Source organism: Trichechus manatus, unplaced genomic scaffold (assembly GCF_000243295.1).
Source record: "Trichechus manatus latirostris isolate Lorelei unplaced genomic scaffold, TriManLat1.0 scaffold00167, whole genome shotgun sequence".
NCBI lineage: Eukaryota > Metazoa > Chordata > Mammalia > Sirenia > Trichechidae > Trichechus > Trichechus manatus.
The window spans coordinates 1,793,633-1,818,105 of NW_004444103.1; the positions used below are offsets into that span (position 1 = coordinate 1,793,633).

Genomic DNA, 24,473 nt, shown 5'->3' on the forward strand with positions numbered 1-24,473 from the left:
ATACTGTATGTAAAAGGCTTAGTGCAACACCTGGTACAAAGCATGGAAATAGCACTAATAATAATGGTAAGTATTACTTGCCTCAGAAGGTTACTTCGGTGACTGTATTGGATAAGCACTTTCAGAGAACTTTCCAGACTGTAAAGTACTGTGTAAATATTCAATATTATGACTTAAATGAATAATTATCATTTTTGTTTACCTTGTCAAAAATGAAACACTGCCTTTAAAAGCATCAGTTTTTGAAATTTCTATCTGTTGGCAGCTGGCAATCGATTAGCCTGCAGTCATGACCTGGATGAACACCTTTTATGTAAGCAGGATGCTCGCACTATGGGCACCAATTAAGGAGTGACAAATAGGCAAGGTTCCCCAGGAGTAAATACCTCGTTGTCTTTTACCCCATCTAGGGAGAAGGTCAGTAAATGCGGAAAGAAAGCTTCTCTCTTGTGTACCTAACTGTGCAAGTGGCCTGGAAAAACTAAACCTGCTATTTGGCCACCCGGCAGATGAGCTCAGAGGGGTTGTTGTTTTATTTGCCCGCTGTTAACTCCCACGGAGCTTCCTCACCTCCCTGCCAGCCTGATCGCTGCACATTCCGTCTTGTGTGGAATGCATTGTTTTGCCCATTTCCCCCGTCAGGACTTAGGACACCAGAAATAGAATCACAAAAAGAAACTCCCGGTGGTTCTGGCATTGGAACTGAGAAATCTGCGCAGATAAACTAGGCTTCGGGTGCAGCTACCAGACGCCCACTGGAGGCCAGAGCCAACAGTGACCAAGTCCACCGCGGGCTCCGCCAAACATTAACAGCGCGGGACACCGCGTAGGCGCGCAAATTATTTGCATAATAAATGTCTACACTACACAACCTGTCTGAGTTAACTGCATCCCAATCCAGAAAATAATCGAGCTCCGTTTGAGCTGAATCAGAGTGCCATTTCGTAAACATAAAATCTATATTGCTCATGCATCTGCAGGAACAAAATCGTTTAAAAAGAGAGCCTCGTTTGTATTTTTTTTTTTTTGTCGTTTTTTTTAAGAACGTGCACCTGACTTCTATAATTTGGGCTTCAGCATGAGCGTCAAACAGCAGCGGAGCAGGGAGAGGGACTTTCTGAAAGTCTCATCCCAACGTTATTTCGAGGTGAAGTGTTCCGGCCCCCACTTTTCTGCGCTCTGGTTCAACCCCAAACACCAGAGTCGGGTCCGGGCGATCTCTCGGCCGCTCCCCTCCCCTCCTGCCTGAGGACAGCGGTCCCCCCTCTCCCGTCCCCAACCCCTGGGAAGCTTGCAGGAGAAAAAAGAGGTGTGTGTGAGAGGTCCCTGCAGTCCCAGCAGTCCCAGGTGAGCGTCCACAAAGTCACCACCCCCACCCGCTCGCCACCTTTGCAAACTGCGCGCGGGGCCACCGAGGCCCGCGGTCCGGTCGGCGGCGGCGGCGCGCGCACGCGCAGTCCGCGGCCCCGCGCCCGCTCCTCAACATTGCATTCCACATGTTGCTTGTTGTAGGCGCCACAGGTTCCCCACCTGCGCCCGGCGTCCGGGCCGCTCCGCCTCTACTGGCCGGCGCGGGGAGGAGCGGGGCCGGGGGCCGGGACAGGCCGGGCAGTTCCCAGGCGCGCCGGCTCCCCCCCGGCGCTAACTCCGCCTCTCCGTTCGGCGGCTCCCCTCTCCCCCGCCCGGCTCTCTTCCCGCTCCTGCCCGCCCCCAGCGCCCTGGTGGTAGGAACACTCTTGTCTCCAACTCGACGTGTCCGTAAAGCCCCGGCCACTTTCTCTTTCGGTCTGCGGCCGCGCTGCCGGCCCCACGCTCGCTGGGACACGAGGGCGCAGCCGCCGGGGTGAGGCCATCCGAGCACCATGCTGGACCCGTCCTCCAGCGAAGAGGAGTCGGACGAGGGGCTGGAAGAGGAGAGCCGCGATGTGCTGGTGGCGGCCGGCGGCCCGCAGCGAGCGCCGCCAGCCCCGGTTCGGGAAGGGCGGCGGGACGCGGCGGGGCGCGCGGGCGGCAGCGGTACGGTCAGACCCGGGAGTCCGAGCCCCTCGCTGCTGAGCGAGGGGCGAGACGAGCCCGAGCGACAGCTAGACGAGGAGCAGGAGCGGCGAATCCGCCTGCAGCTCTACGTCTTGGTGGTGCGGTGCATCGCGTACCCCTTCAACGCAAAGCAGCCCACCGACATGGCCCGGAGGCAGCAGAAGGTGAGTTGCAGAAGCGGGCGCCTCCTGCTGCCACTTCTTTTCCCCAAGGTTCTCTCCAGGGAGAGCTCCGGGGCGCCTGCCCGCAGTCCTCTTGGGAGACGCAGGGCAGAGTGTTTTTGTTAGGATTTGAGGGCAGAGGCATCTTTAGGGGAAGACAGTGCTTTAGTCCGCGGGTTGTAGCGGATACGTCTTCTCCCACTGGTTGGCAGGAGCTGTCAGCTCGCTGTCCCTGAGACCAAGACCGACCCACAGCGCCCGCGGTGCAGGGGTTGCACCTGGCAGCGTCGGCTGTGGCCAGATTAGAATGCAACTCTCAGTAACTTTTATTTCTGACAGTGGCGCACCCCTGCCCACCTAGCCAAGGCAGGTCTTGTAGGAGCTGGGCTTAACCGTGTGTCTGAATGTGTCTCTGGGTGAAACATGCGGAGTCTGAACGCTTGTTCTGTTAGCTAGGGACAAGTCTTCAATAGGGCGGATGGGTAGAAATTCTCCTTGGTGAATAAAAAGAAAGTTCAGTTGACAGGTTTCTTATACTTCCCTATAAGCAGGGCATCAAATCCAAACACTGAAGAAGGTACACGGTTTTGTAGAGTTGTTCGGGGTAAGTAATTCCTGGTCTGGGTAGGCCTATTGAAACCCGCTGTTGATCACAAATAAAGGATTGGTGCGTAATCACTTCATTACAAATGCTTTTTCTTTTTTTCTCTCCCCAAAGAGGTAAGGAGTTTGTTTCAGGTGAAATGTCTGCCAACTTTAGTTTTAAAACAAGACCCCAGGGATCTAATGTTCTGTAGCAGCCAAACCTAAAGAGGTAAATTGCTCTAATTGGGTAAATGTTTACAATGGAAACTGTCTAGGAAATCTTTTTAATAGAATGCTGAACCTGGAAGTTTCTATAGAAATCTCTAACAGTCCCCTCAGTTTTCAGCAAGACCCAGAGACATTGTAATTTGCCCAAGGCATACTGACATGCACAGCCATTTACTGGTTTTTTAAAATATTAACTGCAGTGTGTGAGCCATTTTTTAGAAAATTGAAGAGCCTTTGAATTGACTTGAAATACAATTGTAGTTCTGGGTAAACCAGTCCACCCCTGTCCCCCCTAATAGATGCAAACTGGGCAGCTATTTTGGAACCATTCATTCTGTGAACAGTGTTTATGGAATGATTCCTTTCTCCTGTCAGCTAATCACTCAAGTCCGCCAGATAACCAAGCTCTCCAGGTAGTACATGAACTCACAGAATGGCCCTGGGATCCTCTAGGCAGACTCCTGATTTTGGAGGAGAGAAGGGTATCAGAGTAGCATTTTCAGATCCAGACCCAGTTGGCATCACTGAAGCCACCATTCCTCAGGTCAGTTTTGAGTGCCCTTTGGAGTTTATGGGTGCCTTCACCCCCTGCTGAGTGCCGTACTTTCTAATCCAGCCTGTTCCGAAGCAGTTACCCGTTGCATCTACACAACTGTGTGTTAAGCAGCTTTCAACTTCAAGTCATTCTTAAACTAACTGTATGAAATTTTTGACATATGTGACCATATAAAGTGTATGAATATCATGCAGTCTCCAGTTTAATCATGCTTGTAGTGTTTAAGCTTATTTTTAGTGTGTTAAAGTGTGGAAATAATGCATGATGAAATTAAGAGGCTATTCTTACTTGAAATATTTTCCTTAAAAATCCTTTTGCAAAAAGTCATTTGCTGGTAGCTTATTTATAGCGTTGTAAATACTTGTTACGTTTTGTAAACGAAACAAATTCTCCCTTATCCAAATACTGCAGATCTCTCTGACTCCTCCTGTATAAACAAAATGTTCGTTTCTCCAGAAATTGTTTGAGTTGGCAAGCAGATGCATCCACAATACTACCAAGGTAACGATTGTTCTCACCTCATCCAGGTATTCCCCCAAATAATTCCAAACTACAAAAAAGAAGCAAAGCAGTGCATATATTATTCTATGCAAGAATATTTAGAATGCTTGGAAATTTCTGTTTTCTGTGAGTTGAGACCTGTCAGATTAGTTTTCGTGAATCACTTTCATTTGTTATTAAGGAGGAGGCCCCGTAACGACCTAAGTATTTACTTTATCCAAGACTTACTAAGAAGGTCCCGCTCTTTTTTTTTTTTTTTTAAAAACATGATGTTTCCTAAAGGGAGTTTGAGCAATTCTTGGCAGTAAAGTTTCTCCTAGAACAAAATGAAGTGGGAATTTAATTGTGTTCACGTGAATTTGATGCACAAGCCAATAATTAATGCCCAAAAGCTGACTTGAAGTCTTGAATCATACAACTGGGTAATGTAAAATAAGTAACAGGATAATTGCAACATCACTAACCCATTGTATATTTTTATTCTTGTAATCAGACATCCAGTAAGAGGATTGATTTAATAGCTTAAATTGTTGTCATTGAAATGCATATCGCCGCTTACTCACTTCTCTTCAGCTTTGAGAATTTGGAAGCTCAGAAGCAGTTCTGAAAGGGTCCTCATTTTTTGAGTGAGAAAAATTAATCACAGGCAGATAAGAGACTTAAGGACTCAGGTGTCTCATCACTTACAGCCCTCTCTCTGTCAGGGCCACTGTTTTTTTTTTTAACCCCAGATGAGCCTTGGTGTTATTTTTTTTCACATGGCTAAAATGGTCTACAAAGCTAGTGAGGAGTTGTGTCCATGAGCTGTTTGAGAAACATTAATGACATTAAACTTAAAGTTAACTAACCATGAATTTCTTTGTTCTTGGCTGGAATATTTCAACTCAGAGGAATAACAGTGGTCAGTTTATGCCAGGCTGGCTCTCTGATCAATTACTGATGGCTTTACAGTGGACCAGATACCGTGATCAATGCTCTGTGCCAGCTGGTCACACCGCCTAAGTGAACATATCCATGACTTCAGGCATGATATGAGTATGAAGTATCAAACAGCCATCACAAGACAACTAGTAGTGAATAGTGCTTCAGCCTCTGATGCTTACTTACATTGATTACCTTGGCATTATCAATCATCACAGTGCTAACAGCAATAATGATGAACTTTGGATGATTCTAAGATCATTGGTTAAGGTGGGATCAGTGTTTAAATGAGAGCAAACCAGTTATTATTTAATACGGGCAGTTTGTCAGATCTTTGGAAAACATTGAGAGCCTGGAGGAAAAGGTAATAAAAGGGGTTCTTGGTGGCTAAAAGGTAGGGCGACTCTGACAGGCATAATGAGCAACTTATAGGAAGATGAGTTTGTCCACTCCTGTAGAATGGCAGTTTCCTGTCTGCAGGTCTAAATTCATGACTGTCTTTCAGGTGTGTATGACTTAAAGTGCTAATAGTTTTGTTTAGCCGGAAGTCTGTAGGCTTCCAGTCAGTGGTTGCTCTGTTCATTATTTTTGTTTTTATTATTAAATTCAGTAAAAGCCAATTAATATGTTGCTAAGGGTCCAACTCTTAATTTTTTCAACTAGAAATAATGAAGAGGGAATTGAAAAGATTAAAATGGCATCAAATCACTTTCCATATGGTTCATATGCCCACGTTCTTTGTGTTTCTGTGTGCCTTGCTACTGTAATCACACTAAATTGTGCCTTATTAAACCTTCTTATATAATAATTGCTCCCACCAATTTGCATAATTTTCCATGCTAATTCTCAGTTTGAGAAATGTGTACAAATAACATTGTGAAATTGCAAATGGTGGGCAGGTAAGCTTCTTAGGTAAAATTGATCTGGGGGAGAGCATTGTGGGGAAATAGTATTGGGTGAAATAATATACGGGGGTTCTTGCTTACAGCTCTCCCAGCTGGATCTTGTAGTACAATAAAGGGGCACTTTTTTCTCTCTTTGGAAACAGTCTTTTCTATTTTTATCTTCTGATTGTTTAAGTGATCCCCAAGCTCAGGGAAAGAACCAATTTTATTAAAAAAAAAAAAAGAGCTAAAGATTTATAAAGGCTGAGAATCACCTTTTCTTATGCTACCAGTCATTGTACCTTAGTTCTGTGTTGCTCTACTTTTGTGCTCTAAGACACAGCCACAGCCTGATGTATTCTTATTACAGTGAATGACATATTACCTATTACTGTTAAGTTGATTCCAATTTACGGCAGGACCACGTATTACAGAGTAGAACTGCTCCATGTGGAAACAAATTACTAGGCCTTTCTTCCATAGCTCCACTGGGTGGGTTTGAACCACCAACCTTTAGGTTAGCGGTCAAAGACCAACCTGTGGAGTATAAGAACTTAGTAAATGTCTGCTAGATATGTAGAAGTGTCTTACCTAGAGAATGTCTCAAAAATTAAGGAGATTAGGGTAGAGGATAGATAATATAAATGCAAAGTTGAAGGACCTTCTACTATTCTGTGGAAATGAGTGTGGCTAAACAAGATTTACCCCACCCTTCTAAAGAAGGCCATAAAAATGGTGTTACCTGTTGGTATAGAATCAATAACTTAGAACTGACACTTTCCCAATGCCATTATCAAACCCCAGAGATGGGTAAGCAGTGTTGAAGTCCTACGGTATGCCTCACTTCCTTGCCTGTGGGTTTCCAGCATATCTGTGGATAGTCTAAAAGGCCAGCCTCTTAGGGAGTTGCGATACTTTATCCTTGTGCTCCTAGGGCTTTGGTACATTCTGGTACAAACATAGAAGGCATGGGTTATGATGTTTGCTGCTTTTAATAATATGGAATTCATTGTCCTGTGGGGAGCGAGTTGGAAATCACACATTAAAGTAAAACCTCAGACTGGACTTAAAACACTATCTCAGAGAAAAATGGTTGTTGTTCCAAGTGGTTTATCTAACCTTCCACAGGGTATCCTGGGACCACAGCACTTAATTTGGTGGAATGGGTTGTGCTAATGAGAACTCAAACAGATTAAGTGATATTGGTGTTTGCTTCTTTCTTTCAAAAACGAAATCAGCTGTCATTTTGATACACACTGACTGCTTACAAAAGAGAAATAAAATATTGTAATTGTGTGTTTTCCCTCTTAAAGTTTTTTTTTTTTTTAATGGCACCATCTCTCTTCATTTATACATTGACAAGACAAACAGCACGGTTGTAAAGTCATTTAAAGATCTTCAACACAAGATAAATAAAGCTGGTTGCTGGGTTATGAAGTATGGAAATCCTGAGTGGAAAATCCTACCAGTTTTCATTCCCTAGTGAGGCAGGCGGCTTTTGAGTTATTGTGCTACTGTATACATATTTTCAAATTAATTTAGGCCTTTTTTGATTGGGAAGGAGAGTATGGATTGCATAGCAGTGTGGTGTTCACGCATGCATATTTCAGTTTCTAAGCTAGGGAAGATCCCGTGATTGTGCATCATGGACATACCAGTGTGACAAATGACATCTTCTCTAGAGTTTTAAGAGTGATCAAGAATCAGTTATGGAATCGTCCAGAATCCATAACATTTCATTTTATGATGACTGTGTTCATCACTATGAGTCAAAACTGACTCGTCTGCAATGGGTTTGCTGTTTGTTACCTAAGGATTTTTTTTTCTTTTTTTCAAATTTTTTTTTTATTGTACTTTAGATGAAGGTTTACAGAACACTTAGTTTCTCATTAAACAGTCAGTACATATATTGTTTTATGACATTGGTTAACAACCGCACGGCATGTCAACAGTCTCCCTTCTCAACCTTGGAGGACCTGGTGAAAATATACCTAGCCAAAGATAACGCCATTTCAAACATTTCTACATGTCCAATTCAGTGACATCGATTACATTCTCCCACTTGTGCTGTTATTCTCACTATCCTTTTCCAAATTATTCCATCACCATTATCTTCGACTCAGTGTCCCGTAGGCTTCCCATCAAACCTTTTGAGTTGCTGTTGTCAGTTTGATCTCACATAGCTAATTTTTTTTTTGTACTTTAGATGAATGTTTACAGGACAAATAGTTTCTCATTAAACAGTTAGTACACATATTGCCCTATGACAATGGTTAACAACCCCATGACATGTCAACAATGTCCCTTCTCAACCTTGGGTTCCCTATCACCAGCTTTCCTGTCCCCTCCTTCTAGTCCTTGTCCCTGGACTGACCTACCTCATTAGTCCCATTTTGTTTTATGGGGCTGTGATGGCTAGCATTTTTTAGCAATAATTTTTTAATTAAGATGTGTTCTTTTTTTTTTAGACACAATGCTATTGCACACTTAACAGACTATACTACAGTGTAAACGTAAGTTTTACATGCAATGGGAAATAAAAAAAAATTGTATGACTCATTTATTGTGATATTTGCTTTATGGTGGTGGTCTGGAACCGAACCTGCAATAGCTGAGGTATGCCTGTACCAATTCAACAGTTTCTACATGTACAATTTAGTGACATTGATTACAATCTTGACCCCTCTCCCTTTTCTGAGTTGTTCTTCCCCCATTAGCATAAATTCACTGTCCCCTAAGGTTACTATCCAGTCTTTAGAGTTGCTGTTGTCAATTTGATCCCATCTAGATAGTTCTTAAAAGAACGTAATGCTCAAGGCAGACATTTTTTACCAGTTAAGCTAAACTATTCTTTGGTTTTAAGAAGACTTCAGGGGATATTTCTGGTTTAAGGTTTAAAGATTATCTCAAGGCAACAGTTTCAGGGGTTCATCTAACCCTCGTGGCTCCAGGATGTCTGGAGTCCACAAGAATTTGAAATTCTGTTCTGTATTTCCCCCTTCTAGATCAGAATTCTTTTATGGAATCTTTGACTAAAATGATCAGTAATGGTAGCCAGATACTATCCAGTTCTTCTGGTCTCACAGCAAAGAAAGCAACTGTTCATGGAGGCAGTTAGCCACATTCCATATTCTCCTCCTATTCCTGACTCTCCTTCGTTTCAGAAGAGACCAGTTGTTGTGCATTGGATGGCCACTTACGAGTTTTAAGACCCCAGGCACTACACGTAGAACTGGGAGGTAGAACAGAAGCAGTAAACATGTTATTAGGCTGGTTAAGAGGGATGTCCCATGAAACCATGACCCTAAATCTCCAAACCCAGAAACCAAATCCCATGAGGATTTTGGTCATACATAAGCAGCCTCAGCAGCTCCTCTTTTGTTGTTGTTGTTGTAAATATATCTATCGCACAACTTTTGCCGCTTCAACTTTTTACAGGTGTACAACTTACAGCATTTACAATAATCGACTGTGTAACCCTACCCTTAATCAGTGCTATTTTTCTATCACTGTTAACCTCCTCTTTCCTCCTCCCTCCTGCCCCTGGAGACCACCAATAAACTTTGATCTCTATATGTTTGCCTTTTCTTGTCTTTTTATATAAGGGAGGCCATACAATATCTGTCCTTTTGTGACTGACTGACTTCACTCAGCATAATGTTTTCAAGCTCCATCCATACTGTAGCATGTATCAAGGCTCCACTTCTCCTAATGGCTGAGTAGTATTCCATTGTAAGTAGGTACCACATTTTGTTTATCCATTCATCTGTTAATGGGCATTTAGGTTGTTTCCACGTTTTGGCTACTGTGAATAGTGCTTCAGTGAACACTGGTGTACAAGTCTCTTTTTGAGTCTCTGCTTTCAAGTCTTTTGAGTATATACCTAGGAGTGGAACTGCTGGGTCATATGGCAGTTCTATGTTTAGTTTTTTGAGGAACCACCACACTGTTTTCCATAATGGCTGTACCATTTTGCATTCCCACCAGCTATGGGTAAGGGTTCCAATTCCCCAAATTCTTGCCAACATTTGTTATTATTTTCTTAATCTTAGCCATGCTAGTGGGAGTGAACTGTTATCTCATTGTGGTTTTCATTTGCATTTCTTTGATGGCTAATGACGCTGAGCATCTTTTCATGTATCTGGTGACCATTTGAAATGTCTATTCAAGTCCTTTGCCCATTTTATGACTGGATTATTTGTCTTTTTGTTGTTGAATTGTCGAAGTTTTATATATATTTTAGTTATTAGGTTCTTGTCCGATATATGGTTTCTGAATATATTCTCCCAGCGGTAGCTTGTCTTTTCACTTCTTTGGTAAAGTCTTTCGATGAACAAAAGTTCTTAATTTTTATGAGGTTTCATTTATTTATTTTGTCTTTTGCTGTTTGTGCTTTTGTTATTAGATGATCCACTGTTAAAAGCTAGGCCTGACAGTGTTGCTCCTTCATTTTCTTCTAAGAATTTTATGGTTTTAGTTTGCACATTTAGGTCCTTAATCCATTTTGAATTTGTTTTTGTGTATGGTACGAGGTATGGATCCTGTTTTCTCTGTGTGGTTTTAATTTGTATTTTTTCTTGTAATAAAAAGTTTTAAAAATCCTTTCTAATTATGTTGTAACCTGCTAGTATTAGTTCTTAAGTAATTATCACAAGACTTCCTTAAAGAAATAACACTAAGATGGCAGATTTGTAAAAAAAAGTAAAAAAAAGAGGCCCAGCAAGTGAAAACTATACACATTACCATGATATAATAAATACATCAATGCCATGGTTATTGTTGTAAAATTCTACTTCTGGAAAATAAAATATTAAACTCATTTTGTATAGTGCCACAGGTGAGCACGTATTTAATTACGAGTACCTGCCCTTCACATGGTACTCTGCGAGGCAAACACAAAAGCCTCAATAACACTTTTGATCATTCCAGAAATGATAAAACACATTTTCACCAATCATAAGTACCCTTTCACCTCGATTAGAATTATCCCAGTTGTGATTTTTGGCAGTAATGGTGCCAGTGAGCATGTTACTCTTCCTCTAGAATTTTACTATGTAACCTGAGGTATAAGATCAAAAATGAAAGGAAATGATACTTTGCCACAAGAACTGAATGATGTACAAGTTTACCTTTCCATTTAGCAACCAGCTTAGGATCTGAAATTGTGAAGTTTGGACGGCTTCTTGACAGAATACCTTTTCCAAAATAACCCTTCCAAGAAGAGGGGAAAAAAAAAAAAGTTAGTTCATGTTTAATTATAAATGTCTAAGCTGAGCTAAGTAACTACTTCACAACAGGTTCACCCCGTTTTTCATAGCTTTACATTTTACTTTGATTATCTAACGCTTACTATAAAGATCTTCGTTTGAAGACTACTAATAAGGTTTTAGTACCCCTCATTCATCTCACAACAAATGATTTCAGTCTGTGTCTCATGAGCTGAAGGCACAGGGTAGGTAGAGGCAGAATTTCTTCTTACCATGTGATCAGGAGCACAGCATACCTGAGCAGGGGACCTGTCTGCTACTCAGGTACAAAAAGCTTCTTAAATTCTTTTTTTTTTCCATTTTATTGTGGTAAAATATATGTAACATAAAATTTGTCATTTTAGCCATTTTTAAATGTACAATTCAGGGCCATTATGTTCACCATGCTGTGCAACCATCACCTCGAATTCTTTTTAATCCTAGAATTGAACTACTCCTCTCCTTCCTGCCCATTCCAAAAACAACATATATAGTTTATATAAACTGTCTAGAAAAGGCACATTTATACAGATAGAAAGCAGATCCGTGGTTGCCTCAGGCTGGGAGTGGGAGGAGGGATTAAGTGCAAACAGGTACAGGGAACTTTCTGTGGTGATGGAAATGTCTGAAAACTGGACTGTGGCGATGGTTGCATAACTCTGTAAATTACTACAATCCTTGAATTGTACACTTACAATGGGTGGATTTTATGGTATGTAAATTATACCTCTACAAAGTTATTAAAAATAAATGCCCCCAGCAGTTTGAATGGGCTATGGGAAAAACAGACAGAAAGAAGGAAAGAAGGGGAGGAAGAAACAAAGGGAGGGAGGGAGGGAGGAAGGAAGGAAAGGAAGCCAGCTACCAGTCTCAACCTAAACCTAGCACTGCTGCTGGAAAATAGGAAAACCTAGAGCTCGTCTTACCTAAGAAGTCCCCAGCCAGGAGAGAGAGCAGATAAGGAGCTGGAGTACATTCTCAACTCTCATGTCATTTGTCCGTAAGCCAGCAATGGCTCCCCAAATTACAGCCATGGGAAGGGAGACACTCCTACAAGTGCCACCACGACGCTTGCCCGCTGCCTGTATACCCTAATCCCAATTCTTCATCTTGTGGTGATGGAAAGGTTGTTCTCCCACAAAGGTTAGGGAGCTGCAGCTCTGAAGCATCAGCTTCAAAATCGATTCATGGAAAAAGAAAGAAAAAAGTCTAGAATGATATGCCCACTCTGTGGTTACCTCTGGGAACAGGAATGAGAGTGAGGGGGAGAATGCCCACTTTTTACCATTACCTTTATATAAATGGCTAGATTTTTTTTTTTTACAATGAACATGCATTGCTTTTACAATTGAAAGAGAAAAAAAGGTCAATCCACTGGCTCTACTTCATTGTTGAAATATAGGTTCACAGGGGCATCTGATCAGTCATTTCGTTATCGTCATAACGTATGGCTCTGGGCACCCGATTCACACTGTACTGTCCCTACACTGTACCAAGCTGCGAGGGAAGAGTGTGCAATGTTTATGGTTAGTCGTGGGGCTGGGAGGGGCAGGGAGGAGAAGGAGAAAGACAGCTTGCTCAGAGTTGTCAGGAATCAGCCCCATCGAGGCTGCGTGTACTTACCTTCCCATACAGCTGCTCAATAGCCTCTGCATTCCTCACAATTACATTGTTGTCCATCATTTCAGCATGGTACACTTGGAATTCTTTCTTAGGAATGTGGTCCTGACCGAAAGGGATCGGAAATGGAGACTCATAATGCTCATATACTTTTCTCTTCCTCTTTGGGGCACGGAAAACCGCTTCTGCCATTTTCCCAAGCTAATTGCTCTTCTCTGGCTTCATGGGCTCCTTACCTAAGGATTTTGACTCCAATTTCTTTCTTTCTTTTTTTAAAGCTGTGTTTGTTATCCTTGGTTGCACATCTAGAATCACCTGGATTGCTTTTAAAAATCCCATTACTCAGGCTGTACCCCAGACCAGTTAGTCTTGAAGCTTCCTGGGTGATTCCAATTTACAGCCATGGTTGAGATTCACTGTTGTAAAGGGAAGCTACGGGGAAATGGCTTATTTCACCAAGGCAAGGTGAAAGTATTTGCAATAATGAGTGGGATTACGGTGTAATTAAACCGGTATTCCGTATTAAGGAAAAGGCAGTAGGGATGCTGCAAGCAAGGAACAAAAGATGCACCTGAGTAATATTCTAGAGTTCATTGAATCAGTACAGTGGGGAGGCCAGTGCATAGACTTTTAAAAGGTCTTTAATTAGGTAATATGCTGGAGGCTATTAAACTACATTAGCAGTGGTGTAATTTATTCATTGTAAAACCACAGATTTATCACTAGGTTAACAACAGAAAATAAATATAGGATGCTCAGGCAAGCATTTGAGTGTTGCTTTCCATTCCCAAGATGAAGTGGGAGGGAGACTATAGTGAAATCTCAGAGTTGGAGTTGACACTGAATAATGTCTAACTGAAGAGTACATTTCACAAAGGTCTTACAGGATAGTTCCTGGGCGAAATGTCTTCTCAGTGTACGAAATCGTAATGCATAAAGGTTTTTCAAAAAGTCAACTTTGGAAAGCATTCTCAAGTAACTGTTTTATTAAAGTAATTAAAACTATTTAAACAAGAATTTATCCAAGACTGTTTTGAAATGCTTCTATCTCCAAAATTCTAATGTTAGGTGGACAGTAGGGAAAAGCCTCTTTTCTCTTCTAATTGCATGAATAAATTTAAGTTGTTGATTTGCATTTGGGAGCCTTCTGCTTTTTAGAGCTTCCTTGACGTTTCACTTTGCTTCTTGAAACTTTCTCACATCACTTTGTAAACTTTATGCCTTAAATATTTTCATTTTATAACCATCATCAAGTTAGTGATGAATTTTTACAGTGTAAATGTTACTGAGACAAAGGGTACCAACAGTTTAAAGGTTATCTTTGCCAGTTTAATAGCTGAGATGATATTTAGTTTGCTTCTTTTTTGTTGCTTGTGAGGATGAGTTTGTGTGTGTGCATGTGCGCACATATGTATGACTAATAACCTTTTCCTATTTTTCTGCTGAGATTTTACTTATGCTTATTAATTAATCCTTTATCAATATATCGAGTGTAGTGTTCCATTTTAGAGGATGTTTCTATAGTCTGTTTACCTTCGTTTCATTTTTTTTTTTTTAATTGTCTTGTTTTTGGACATCCTTCTATTGATCTTTTTCTTAACTTCTTATTTTTTTACTTATACCCTTAGACAGTTAACTTCCTATCTGGAATTAAAGTTTGAGGTGAGGAGGTGACTTTTTTTTTTCCCAATTAGCTAAGCAGTTGCTACAGCCTGATTTTTTAACTAAGCTCTATTTGTATTGAAAAGCTGAAAGGCAAAATTAATCATATTAATTTGTGAATTGTCAAATATTCATTGAGCCCTTGTTCATTAGGATGCTCCATTCTCTGCTTTGTAATAAGATAATGAAAGTATATAAAGCTATGAATTTACCTCTAGGTACAGTTTGGCATCAGTCCATATGTTACATTATAAAACTTATATTTATTTTCTTTGAATTAGTCTATATTTAAGACTTTATTTTTTTCTTTGAACAATAGTTAAATAGCTAATCATAAGAATAAAATTTTAAAGTGGTGGAGAAATTTTGTTTTAGTAATAGATTTCTAATTTTATTATGTTGGCAGAATGTGGTTCACTGAACTATTCTAGGCATTTATAATGTTACTTTTGTTAAGTTTTCCATTGAACATTAGTATATATTCTAACTTTAAGATTAACAGTTTTCTATGTAGTTAATATTTAGCATTATTTTAGTAATCACTCATATTTTTGTTTTCTTGATGTCATTGACTGAATTATGCTACCACAAATCATGTGTTTTTAATATATATATTGAATTTATAGCAGTACTTGTGCACACATTTTGATGTTAGACTTTTAGGACTATAAAGATTCATAACTGCATCACTTACAGTCAGTGAAAAGTAACTCCCTTTGATCCATTTAATGTGTGTGTGTGCATGTACACCAAAGATTCTACTTTGTGAAATTTTAGCATTGAAACAACTACTTTCTTTTGGGGGAGTTTATCAGAGATATGGATAAGTATCCATAGTACATATATACACACATACATATACATACCTACATATACATATAAATATGTAAAGATACATACGTAGATATTTGTATGTGTGTCACACATACTTTCTCTCTTTTTTTTTTATTAAGAATTGTTATACAGTGATTTTAGCCTAATAAGGGAACTTGAAACATTTTATTAGTCCTGATATGTTTAATCTTACTGTTTTCCATTTTATTTGTTGTTTTTTATTTCCTTTATTGTTTTGTGTTTCTATCTTTTGCTACATGGACTCTGTTTTGTTGATTTTGAGTATATCTGGAAAAAGAGGAACTGCCAGGTGTAGTGGTAAGTCTTGCTTTCTTCAAAGCTAGCTCTTCACAGGGAGGGATTTGGCTGCATTCTCATCCTGGAACTAGGGACAGGTAGAGTATGGCATGATATAAATTTTCCTCTGCCTTCCTCATGGTCGTGTTTACTGTTTTGATTTGAAGGACAGAGCACATGTATTTTAAGAGGCTGTGTCTCCAGTTTTCATCATGGTTTATGAATTTAGTGGACGTTCCTCTCAAAATTGAGCTATGGTTTTGTCTTTTGTCTACAGTGTTGCAACCATTTTTTATTTTTATGGATCTGTGTTAATAATTTTTTGTACTTTGGACATGTTGTAGGAGGGACCAGTCCCTGGAGAAGGACATCATGCTTGGTAAAGTAGAGGGTCAGCGATAAAGAGGAAGACCCTCGACGAAGTGGATTGACACAGTGACTGCAACAATGGGCTCAAACATAGCAATGATTGTGAGGATGGTGCAGGACCGGGCAGTATTTCGTTCTGTTGTGCGTAGGGTCACTATGAGTTGGAACCGACTTGGGCACCTAACAACAACAACAATGAATATTTTTATTGGAAGGTGGGAAGAATAAATTCTGCTGCCATGAAAGGCTGTATTCTTACTACTTTAACAAGTTTGTGGAAATATATTCCAAATTTTATTTTAAGAACTGAGAGTCTTATCTTAATTTGGTTTTCTAGAAAAATATCTAAAACTCAAAATACTACTTTAGCCAAAAAGGCTTACAAACTGCTAAATGTCATCAGAAACAGTTCTGAGATATAGTAAGTCAGCTCCAGCCAGCATTTGCAAAGCCTTAGTTTTCTTAACCAGCAGGATTGCTTGCATATGTTCTGGAGCTGTGGTAGGTAGGGAGATTGAGATAGAGCCCATTCTTGTTCTTCCATATTTGCTTCAACGATGTACACTCTGAGTCTCTGGGTCCTGCAAACAGTTAATACACTCAGCTGCTAACGGGCTGTTAACTGAAAAGGTTGGAGGTTTGAGTCACCCAGAGGTACCTAAAAAGAAAGTCCTGGTGATCTACTTCTGAAAAACCCTGTGGGGCATGGTTCTACTCTGACACACCTGGGGTTGCCATAATTTGGAATTAACTTGACAGCAACCAGTTTTTTTTGTATGTGCACTCTGTTTTTATAAGTTTTACATAATGAGCTTTGAAGAAAGAAAAGGTTCTTGGTTTACAATAAGTTTGAAGGTCATTGTTTTAGAAAAATATAGCTGAAATGACAGGTTGTTGTTGTTAATTGCTATTGAGTCAGTTCCGACTCATGGTGACCTTATGTATCACAGAACTAAACATTGCCCGATCCTGTGCCATCCTCACAGTTCTTGGTATTTTTGAGCCCATTGTTGCAGCTACTATGTGAAGAAAGAGGCTAAAATTTCCAAACAATTATGAAAAATTTAATTTATATGATTCAAGTGTACAGTATCGTAGAAAATTTTCATAAAGGGAATTTGATCACTGTTATGGATTGAATTGTATCGCCTAAAAATGTGTGTCAACTTGGCTAGGCCATGATTCCCAGTATTGTGTGATTGTCTACCATTTTGTCATCTGATGTGATTTTCCTATGTGTTGTAAATCCTACCTCTATGATGTTAATGAGGGAGGATTAGAGGCAGTTATGTTAATGAGGCAGGACTCAGTCTACAAGATTAGGTTGTATATTGAGTCAGTCACAAGATACAAAAGAGAGAAGCAAGCTGAGAGATGGGAACCTCATACCACCAAGAAAGCAGCACCAGGAGCAGAGTGTGCCCTTTGGACCTGGGGTTTTTGCACTGAGAAGCTCCTAGACCAGGGGAAGATTGATGGCAAGGACCTTCCTCCAGAACCGATGGAGAGAAAAAGCCTTCGCCTGGAGCTGGCACCCTGAATTCGGACTTCTAGCCTGCTAGACTGTGAGAGAATAAATTTCTCTTTGTTAAAACCATCCACTTGTGGTATTTCTGTTATAGCAGCAGAATATAACTAAGACAGTCACCAAATCTTTAAATCATAGGCTTTGGGCCTTATATTTCTCTTCCTTTTAACCTCTTACACATATTTATAACATATAAATATAAAAACAATATATAGTATATAATATGACATATATATTATATATAATATGGTCCAATAAGCAACATTATAAGTAGAGAAAATACTGAAGTTATCAAGGATTTCATTTTATTTGGTTCTACAATCAACACTCAAGGGAGTAGCATACAAGAAATCAAATGGCATATTGCACTGGGCAGATCTGCTGCAAAAGACCTCTTTGAAGTGTTAAAAAGCAAAGAGGTCACTTTGAGGACTGAGGTGCGCCTGACCCAAGCTATGGTATTTTCAGTTGCCTCATATGCATGCAAAAGCTGGACAATGAATAAGGAAAACCAAAGAAGAATTGATGCTTTTAAATCATGGTATTAGTGAAGAATATTGAATATACCATAGACTGCCAGAAGAATGAACAAATCTGTCTTGGAAGAAATCTAGCCAGAATGCTCCTTTGAAGGGAGGATGATGAGACTTTGTCTCATGTACTTTGGACATGTTATCAAGGAGGGACCAGTCCCTGGGGAAGGACTTCATGCTTGGTAAAGCAGAGGGTCAGCGAAAAAGAGGAAGACCCTCAATGAGATGGATTGACACAGTGGCTGCAAAAATGGGCTCAAACATAGCAATGATTGTGAGGATGGCGCAGGACTGGGTAATGTTTCATAGGGTTGCTATGAATCAGAACTGACTCGATGGCACCTAACAACAGCATATATATTTAAGAGGTAAGTGATATGGGGATGCACAATTTAATCCAACACAGATCCTGCCATAAGAAGCTGAAATACAGTAGGTGAGAAGTCGCATTTCTGCTCCTTCAAATAGATAATTGTTTACAGCTCAGGGGAAAGATTTGGGTAGTAATTGAAGCCAAGGGCTTGAATGAGCTGAATGACTTAAGGCGAGAGAATCTAGCAAAGAGAATGTTTTAATGGCTTGACCTTAAAGAACTTCAGGATTTGAAAGACAGGAGAGAAGGCTGAGCTGGCAAAGGAAATAGAGATGGAACTACCAGACGTTTAAGAAGAAAACCAGGATGGGTCCACGTCACAGAAACTAAGAGCTATTTAGTGGAGGACATAGAAAACAATGTCAGGTGCTACTGAGAGGTCAAGTAAGATGAGGATTGAGAAATGTTAATTGGATTTAGTAATATGGAGGTGACCCCAACATTGGTGACCCTAGCAATTCATTTTAGATGTAATTTTACACAACCAACTTTTTCGTACATCGACATTCCTAAACTGTATTTTATATGCTGGATTCAGCCTTTCTTACATTAGCTGATGAACAACCTGGGTTATTACTTGGTGGCTTTGCCACCTGACAAGCTTCGGCTAAGCTTCTCTTTGTATAGAATTTTTTCTTTTTTTTGAGGTGGGGAGGAGAACTATATGAATATAAATATATATGTATGTGTATATGTATTGCATGTGTACATGTATCTTGTTTTTTTATAAAAATTATAGTGATGATTCATCTAAAGTGAGAATAGCAGCACAATTGGAAGAGCGTAGTCAATGTCACTGAACTGTGCATGTAGAAATTTTTGAAATGGTGTATCTTTGGCTATGTATATTTTCACAAAAAAAAAAGGTTGAGAAGGGAGACGGTTGATAAGTTGTGGTGTTGTTAACCAATGTAATAAAACAATATGTGTACTACTGTTTCATGAGAAACTATTTGTTCTGTAAGCCTTCACCTGAAGTACAATAAAAAAATAATAATAAAAAAAATTATAGTGATGAGCATGGGTTTCAGATGTGGTGCAGTTGAGCCATAGATCATTAAGTATACTACAAATAGCAAATCTTTGGCTTTAATTGGGTACTTATTTTATTTGTGAATGAAAAGAGCAAATTTAAAGAACTTGTGCAAATTCTGGAAATACATAATCAAATGAAAAGGTGAGATGAAGCCAGCTTGTAATAATTTTAGCTCTGTGGTAATCGATTGCTCCATTCCTCCACTGTCCCCTTCCCCTATCAGTGTGATGAGGAGGGCAGGAATTAGAGCAGCCATTTAGATGAGGAGATGGGGGCTACAGATTGAGGATAGCAGAGTAACAGGTTAGAAGGAACCTGGGGTCCTGACAGCTTTGCATATGACAGCTGCAACACCAGCTGAGACTTCTATATGAGAAAGAAGTGAACTTCTATTGCATTTAAGCTAATTTAAGTTAACTTATTTGATTTAATATTTGGTCTTTGTTATAGCAGGTCATAAACCATACCCTAACTATAATTGCCTTTGTAATTTAGGTTAGATAGGTAGGTAGACAGAGAGATAGATAGATATAGAAAGATAGATAGTTGCTGCTAAGTTGATGCTAGCTCATGGAGACCTTATGTACAGCCGAACAAAAGCTTGCCAGGTTCTGTGTCATCCTCGTTATCACTGGCATGTTCGAGTCCATCATTGCAGCTATTGTGCCAATCCTTCTTACTGAGGATCTCCCTCGTCCTTGCTGGCCCTCTACTTTAGCAAACATGATGTCCTCCTCCAGCAGTTGATCTCTGCTGATAACATACGCAAAGCGAGTGAGCTAGACAGTGTTCTGTTGTGATCTATAAACTATTCATTGGCTAATTTTCAGAAGTAATCATTAGACTTTTCTTCCTAGTCTGTTATAGTCTGGAAGGTCCACTGAAACCTGTCCCCCATGGGTGACCCTGCTGATATTTGAAACACTGGTGGCATAGCTTCCAGCATCACAGCAACATGCAAGCCACTACAGTACAACAAACTGACAGATGAGTGGTGGTTAAGTAATGTACTCATGCTGTCATTTCTTCTTCCTTCAACTATAGGCATTATGTCTGGGGTCTTGCTACTGAAAGTTTTAATTGCCTATGTGATATGCATCCCCTCCTTTTTTTGTAAAATGTTCCCAGCCCTAGGTAAGATACTTGCTTTCCTAGCTTCCCTTGCAGGTAGGGGTGGCCATGTGACATAAGTTCTGTCCACTTCTGAGACAGGAGACGGGCATTGTTAGCATTGCTTCTGTCCTTTCCTCATCCTCTTTCCCACCCCCATAAAGTCTGGAGCTGTAGCAATCATCTTAAGACTATGAGGAAAATACTAAGAGAATTTCATAGGTACTGGTTTATCCACAGTTGAGTCTGAAACCACTGACAACAGAACCTGCATCCAGACTTTTTTCTCTGAGAAGAATGCCTTTCCAAGGTTGATAATGTATTTTATGTTCTGTTACCATCATTAGCATCTCTGCAATTTGTTTAGTAGTTTATTCTGTAGATCGAAAATTATTTAATGGAGTCTACACTATCAAGACTGACTACTTTTCACTGCACAACCAGTAGCGTACCTTGTCTGCATTTCTTTTCTTAAAAAAAAACAAAAACAAAAAACTTTACATTTTTCTTGGAGTTTTAACTTGTTTTTCTCTTCCCTGTCCATTGTGTTTGCCTGCATTACCTCTTCAAGTTGTTCCAAATTATAAACCACCAGCTCTTAATGGGGATGGTACTGCTTCCTAGCAGACATGTTAGAAATTTGTGGGAGTGGTTTTGGTTTTTTTGGTGATTGAGGGTTGCTACTGGCATTTATCGAGCAGAATCTAGAGATTCTAGAAATCTCGAACTTATGTTGCGTACTTTCCAGATAATTGCTCAGCATTTTGGAAAATAATGTCGACAGCAGTGATGTTTGTGATATTTGTGTCACCAATACAGCATGCTTGTTTCAGCCTTCATTTCCAGTTGTCACATTCTCCTTGGTTTTATGGGTATATACAAAATTATTTAACCTTATTTCAAAATGTCAAAAATAAGGAATAGTGTTGACAATATTCAGTTAAATATTGCCTGACTTCTCTTTAATCAAAACTTCTTCATTTTCAGTGGGTGCATACAGCTAATTCATTCTGTCTTCTAGACCAGTCATGCCTAAGGGTTTACATACTAAAATACATATTATTTAAATTATCATACTTTTAAAAAAATTGTATTGCTTTTTTCAATTCCAGCCAGGATATGTGTGCATGTATTTGTGTATTTATTTATTTTAAATTATCTGTTCGGATAATAGAACCTAGTATACATTTTATTTCTGGATAGCAAAAGTATTATTTATCTTTTTAATTAAAGGGTGCAGGGGGCTTATCGGTTAGGACCTTGTAGGAAATAGGTATCATACTCCAAGGGACAGTTCACAGAGAGGTGGCCAGGATAAAGGGAACAGGTGAGGGGTGGTGAAGCATTTGGGAATGAGCAGGAGGGAGGCCCTTACTACCCCCCAGGCCTAAGTGGGCAAAAGGAGGGAGCTGTGACCTGGAGTGAGCAGGGACAGGAGCCCTGGGAAGGGATCTCTGGCAGTAGTTGTGGCCTCCAGTTGAAGAATCCAGGCACTGCCAAACAGTGCATGTTAGAGAGGGGTATATCTCCTGTCTTCTTCCTCTTCCCTCTGTCTGATTTTGGCCTGGTACCTCCCCAGACGGGGAAGGTGCCTGAGTGATATGGTTCATCGAGGCACAGAGCAGGGAAGAGAAAAAGGGAGAGTGGATCTGGGGGGCAAAGGGGGAATATCCAGCTCCTGTGGTGTCCTGTCCAGTTAGGTCTGAGAAGCTCTGTCCCAGAGGATAACCGTAATATCTCTGTATTTGCCGTTTCCCTCCAGATATGTCCCTCTGCTCTGTAGTCTTCCTCTGTCTTGCTCTAATCTGAAACTTGGTGTTTGGACAGCAGGCTGAGTCGACATCTATTCTTTGTAGTTGTTTTGAGTTGGATCTGCTGTTTTCTGACTCCCTCATTTTGTTTGAATCCATTACATAAGCACCTTCGTAAGAACAAGTGTATGGTAAATTTTCTGATCCCCTGCGGTCTAAAATTTTCTTTAGATTGATGGAAAATTTGGCAGGGCATAGAAGGTTGAAGTCATCCTTCCTCAGAACTCTGAAGGCATGTTCCACGATCTTCTGGCTTCCAGTGTTGCTAATGAAAAGCTTGATAGACATCTGGTTTCATGCATTTTTAAATGACCCATTTTTCACCCCCTCTCTAGTGCTTTTAATGTTTTCCTCGTTATCCTTGAGGTTCTAATATGTGATCAAAAAAATAAATGCTGCTGAGCACTTATTGGTTACATCAGTCTGGAGATAGCATATCCTTCAACTCTTGGAAATTCTCTTATTCTTTGTGAGGAATTTGGTATTGGAGGAAGCTGGGAGGTTAAGGGTGGGGTTTGCTTTTCTTTGGGGTGAAACAGCTCCTTGAAGTCATCTTACTGTCTTTATTAGCAGACTTATAAATCCCAGAAAGTCTTAATTGAATGAATTTTCTAATCATACTTTTCAGATGGGTTATAGTTAACAAACAAGTGTTTTATTTTAACCTGACTGTTGGCTTTTCTTTAGGTATACAGGGTAATGCAAAATTTGTTTTGGAGAATCAAAGAACATTATAACAGTATACAGACAGTACCCGGGTTATGAATGTCTGACTGACGTACTAACTGTAGTTATGAACCAACCCCGTAAAGCCTATTAAAAATTTGAGGTACGTACAATGGTTGGTAATAACAAACGGGCTCTACTTTGTGACGCGCATCAAAACATAACTATTACTGTATTATGTTAAAGATGCTTTAGTGTATCTGGAAGTGTTTCTTTAATGTTTTTTATGCAAAGAAAGATATACTATATACTTAGACAAACATTTGACTGAGGTTAGATATGTACGACTTAACATACAAATTTGACTTAAGGAGAGACTTAGGAACGGAACTCGTTCGTAATCCGGGGACTACCTGTATTCACATTATATGTGTAATTAAAATATTCCTTATTTTTCTTATGTTTCTATTTTCTATGTGACTTAGTGGTATTATTTTTGACTTCTGTGTATTAAAGGAGCTGTAAATTGGAATAAGGCCCATAGATTCTAAAATGACCTTGGTATGATGAAATGTAAACACCTGGCTGGAGAAGGAAACTTGGGGGAAAAAAAACTTATTGCTAATTCACAATTATGTTTTTGCCAAAAGGCATTAACTTATATATATTAAGACTAAAAATGAGAAGGTTCTCATCTAATCAACTGTCAAACTATTTTCAACATATGTAATGATTCCCATGTTCATTTAATTATTTATGAAATTTTATGAGATTTTTTTCATTAAGGTAAAATAGTATAAACTTTCAGTTAACCAAATCCAGTTAAATGGAAATCCTTAAGCAACTTTAGGAGCAAACCAGTAAGGGGGAGGGGAATCAGGAATACATTCTAAAAAGCAATTTGTGAGGTATATGCTGGGGTCAGGGAGAGACCTGAATTCATTAGAAACTTTTTCGCAGAAGTTACGTGACTCTTTTTGTAGTGCGTGGCCCTCCAGCCCTGCTCCCTGACCATATCAATATGTAATGGTTTCAGCAGGTAGTACCATCTGTGTTTTTCCCCAAGAGTGAGGTGCGTGACAGTGAGAACATTTTAACTTTTTATGAAGCAGCTTCTTTTGTTCTCATTAAAGACAGCTCTCTTCAGCCTATTTGCTTAAATGCTGCAGTTTTTACTTGAGTTTTTCTCGTCAGGGACCTGGCAAGACCCCCAGTGTTTTCATTAATTTCAGAATTCCACATTGCTGTTCAGACGCTGCACGGCAGGATATTCTCAGTATCTTCACAAAAATGTATAGTTTAAAATGTCAGCTATACATAATGTGCTTGAAATATTAATGTTTACCAGGTTCTGAGATGTCGTTCTTCAGAGCCTGAAGGTTAAAAAGCAAGTGATAAAACACATATGGCTTTTAAAAATAAATGAGTAGGATTAAATGACGGTTTTGTGTCTTAGAAGTTTGAGCTCATCTGATTTCTATTTCTGTAATTTGCTCAGAGACTGTAAGCAAACTG

At 39.9% G+C, this 24,473-nt stretch overlaps 2 protein-coding genes across 14 annotated transcripts in view; one reads left to right on the plus strand and one right to left on the minus strand.

Annotated features, from left to right (window-relative positions):
• Positions 1-1,860: 1,860 nt before the first annotated feature.
• The window catches only part of CADPS2 (calcium dependent secretion activator 2), a 573,575-nt gene continuing 550,962 nt past the window's right edge, over positions 1,861-24,473 (plus strand). For 12 of the 13 annotated variants that reach the window (XM_004386538.1, XM_012558431.1, XM_023740901.1 and 9 more), the window contains exon 1: positions 1,863-2,201. In XM_004386538.1, the coding sequence (XP_004386595.1) occupies positions 1,863-2,201 (339 nt within the window). Of the gene's footprint in view, positions 2,202-24,473 lie in introns of all 13 variants that reach the window. The other variant, XM_004386536.1, reaches the window with a different exon arrangement.
• On the minus strand, positions 10,885-12,955 carry LOC111822375 (tRNA-splicing endonuclease subunit Sen2-like). The gene is made up of 2 exons (XM_023740903.1): positions 12,743-12,955; positions 10,885-11,084 (listed from the first exon to the last, which is right to left on the minus strand). The coding sequence occupies exons 1-2, from the start codon at positions 12,929-12,931 to the stop codon at positions 10,902-10,904; spliced, it is 372 nt and encodes a 123-aa protein (XP_023596671.1). The 5' UTR covers positions 12,932-12,955; the 3' UTR covers positions 10,885-10,901.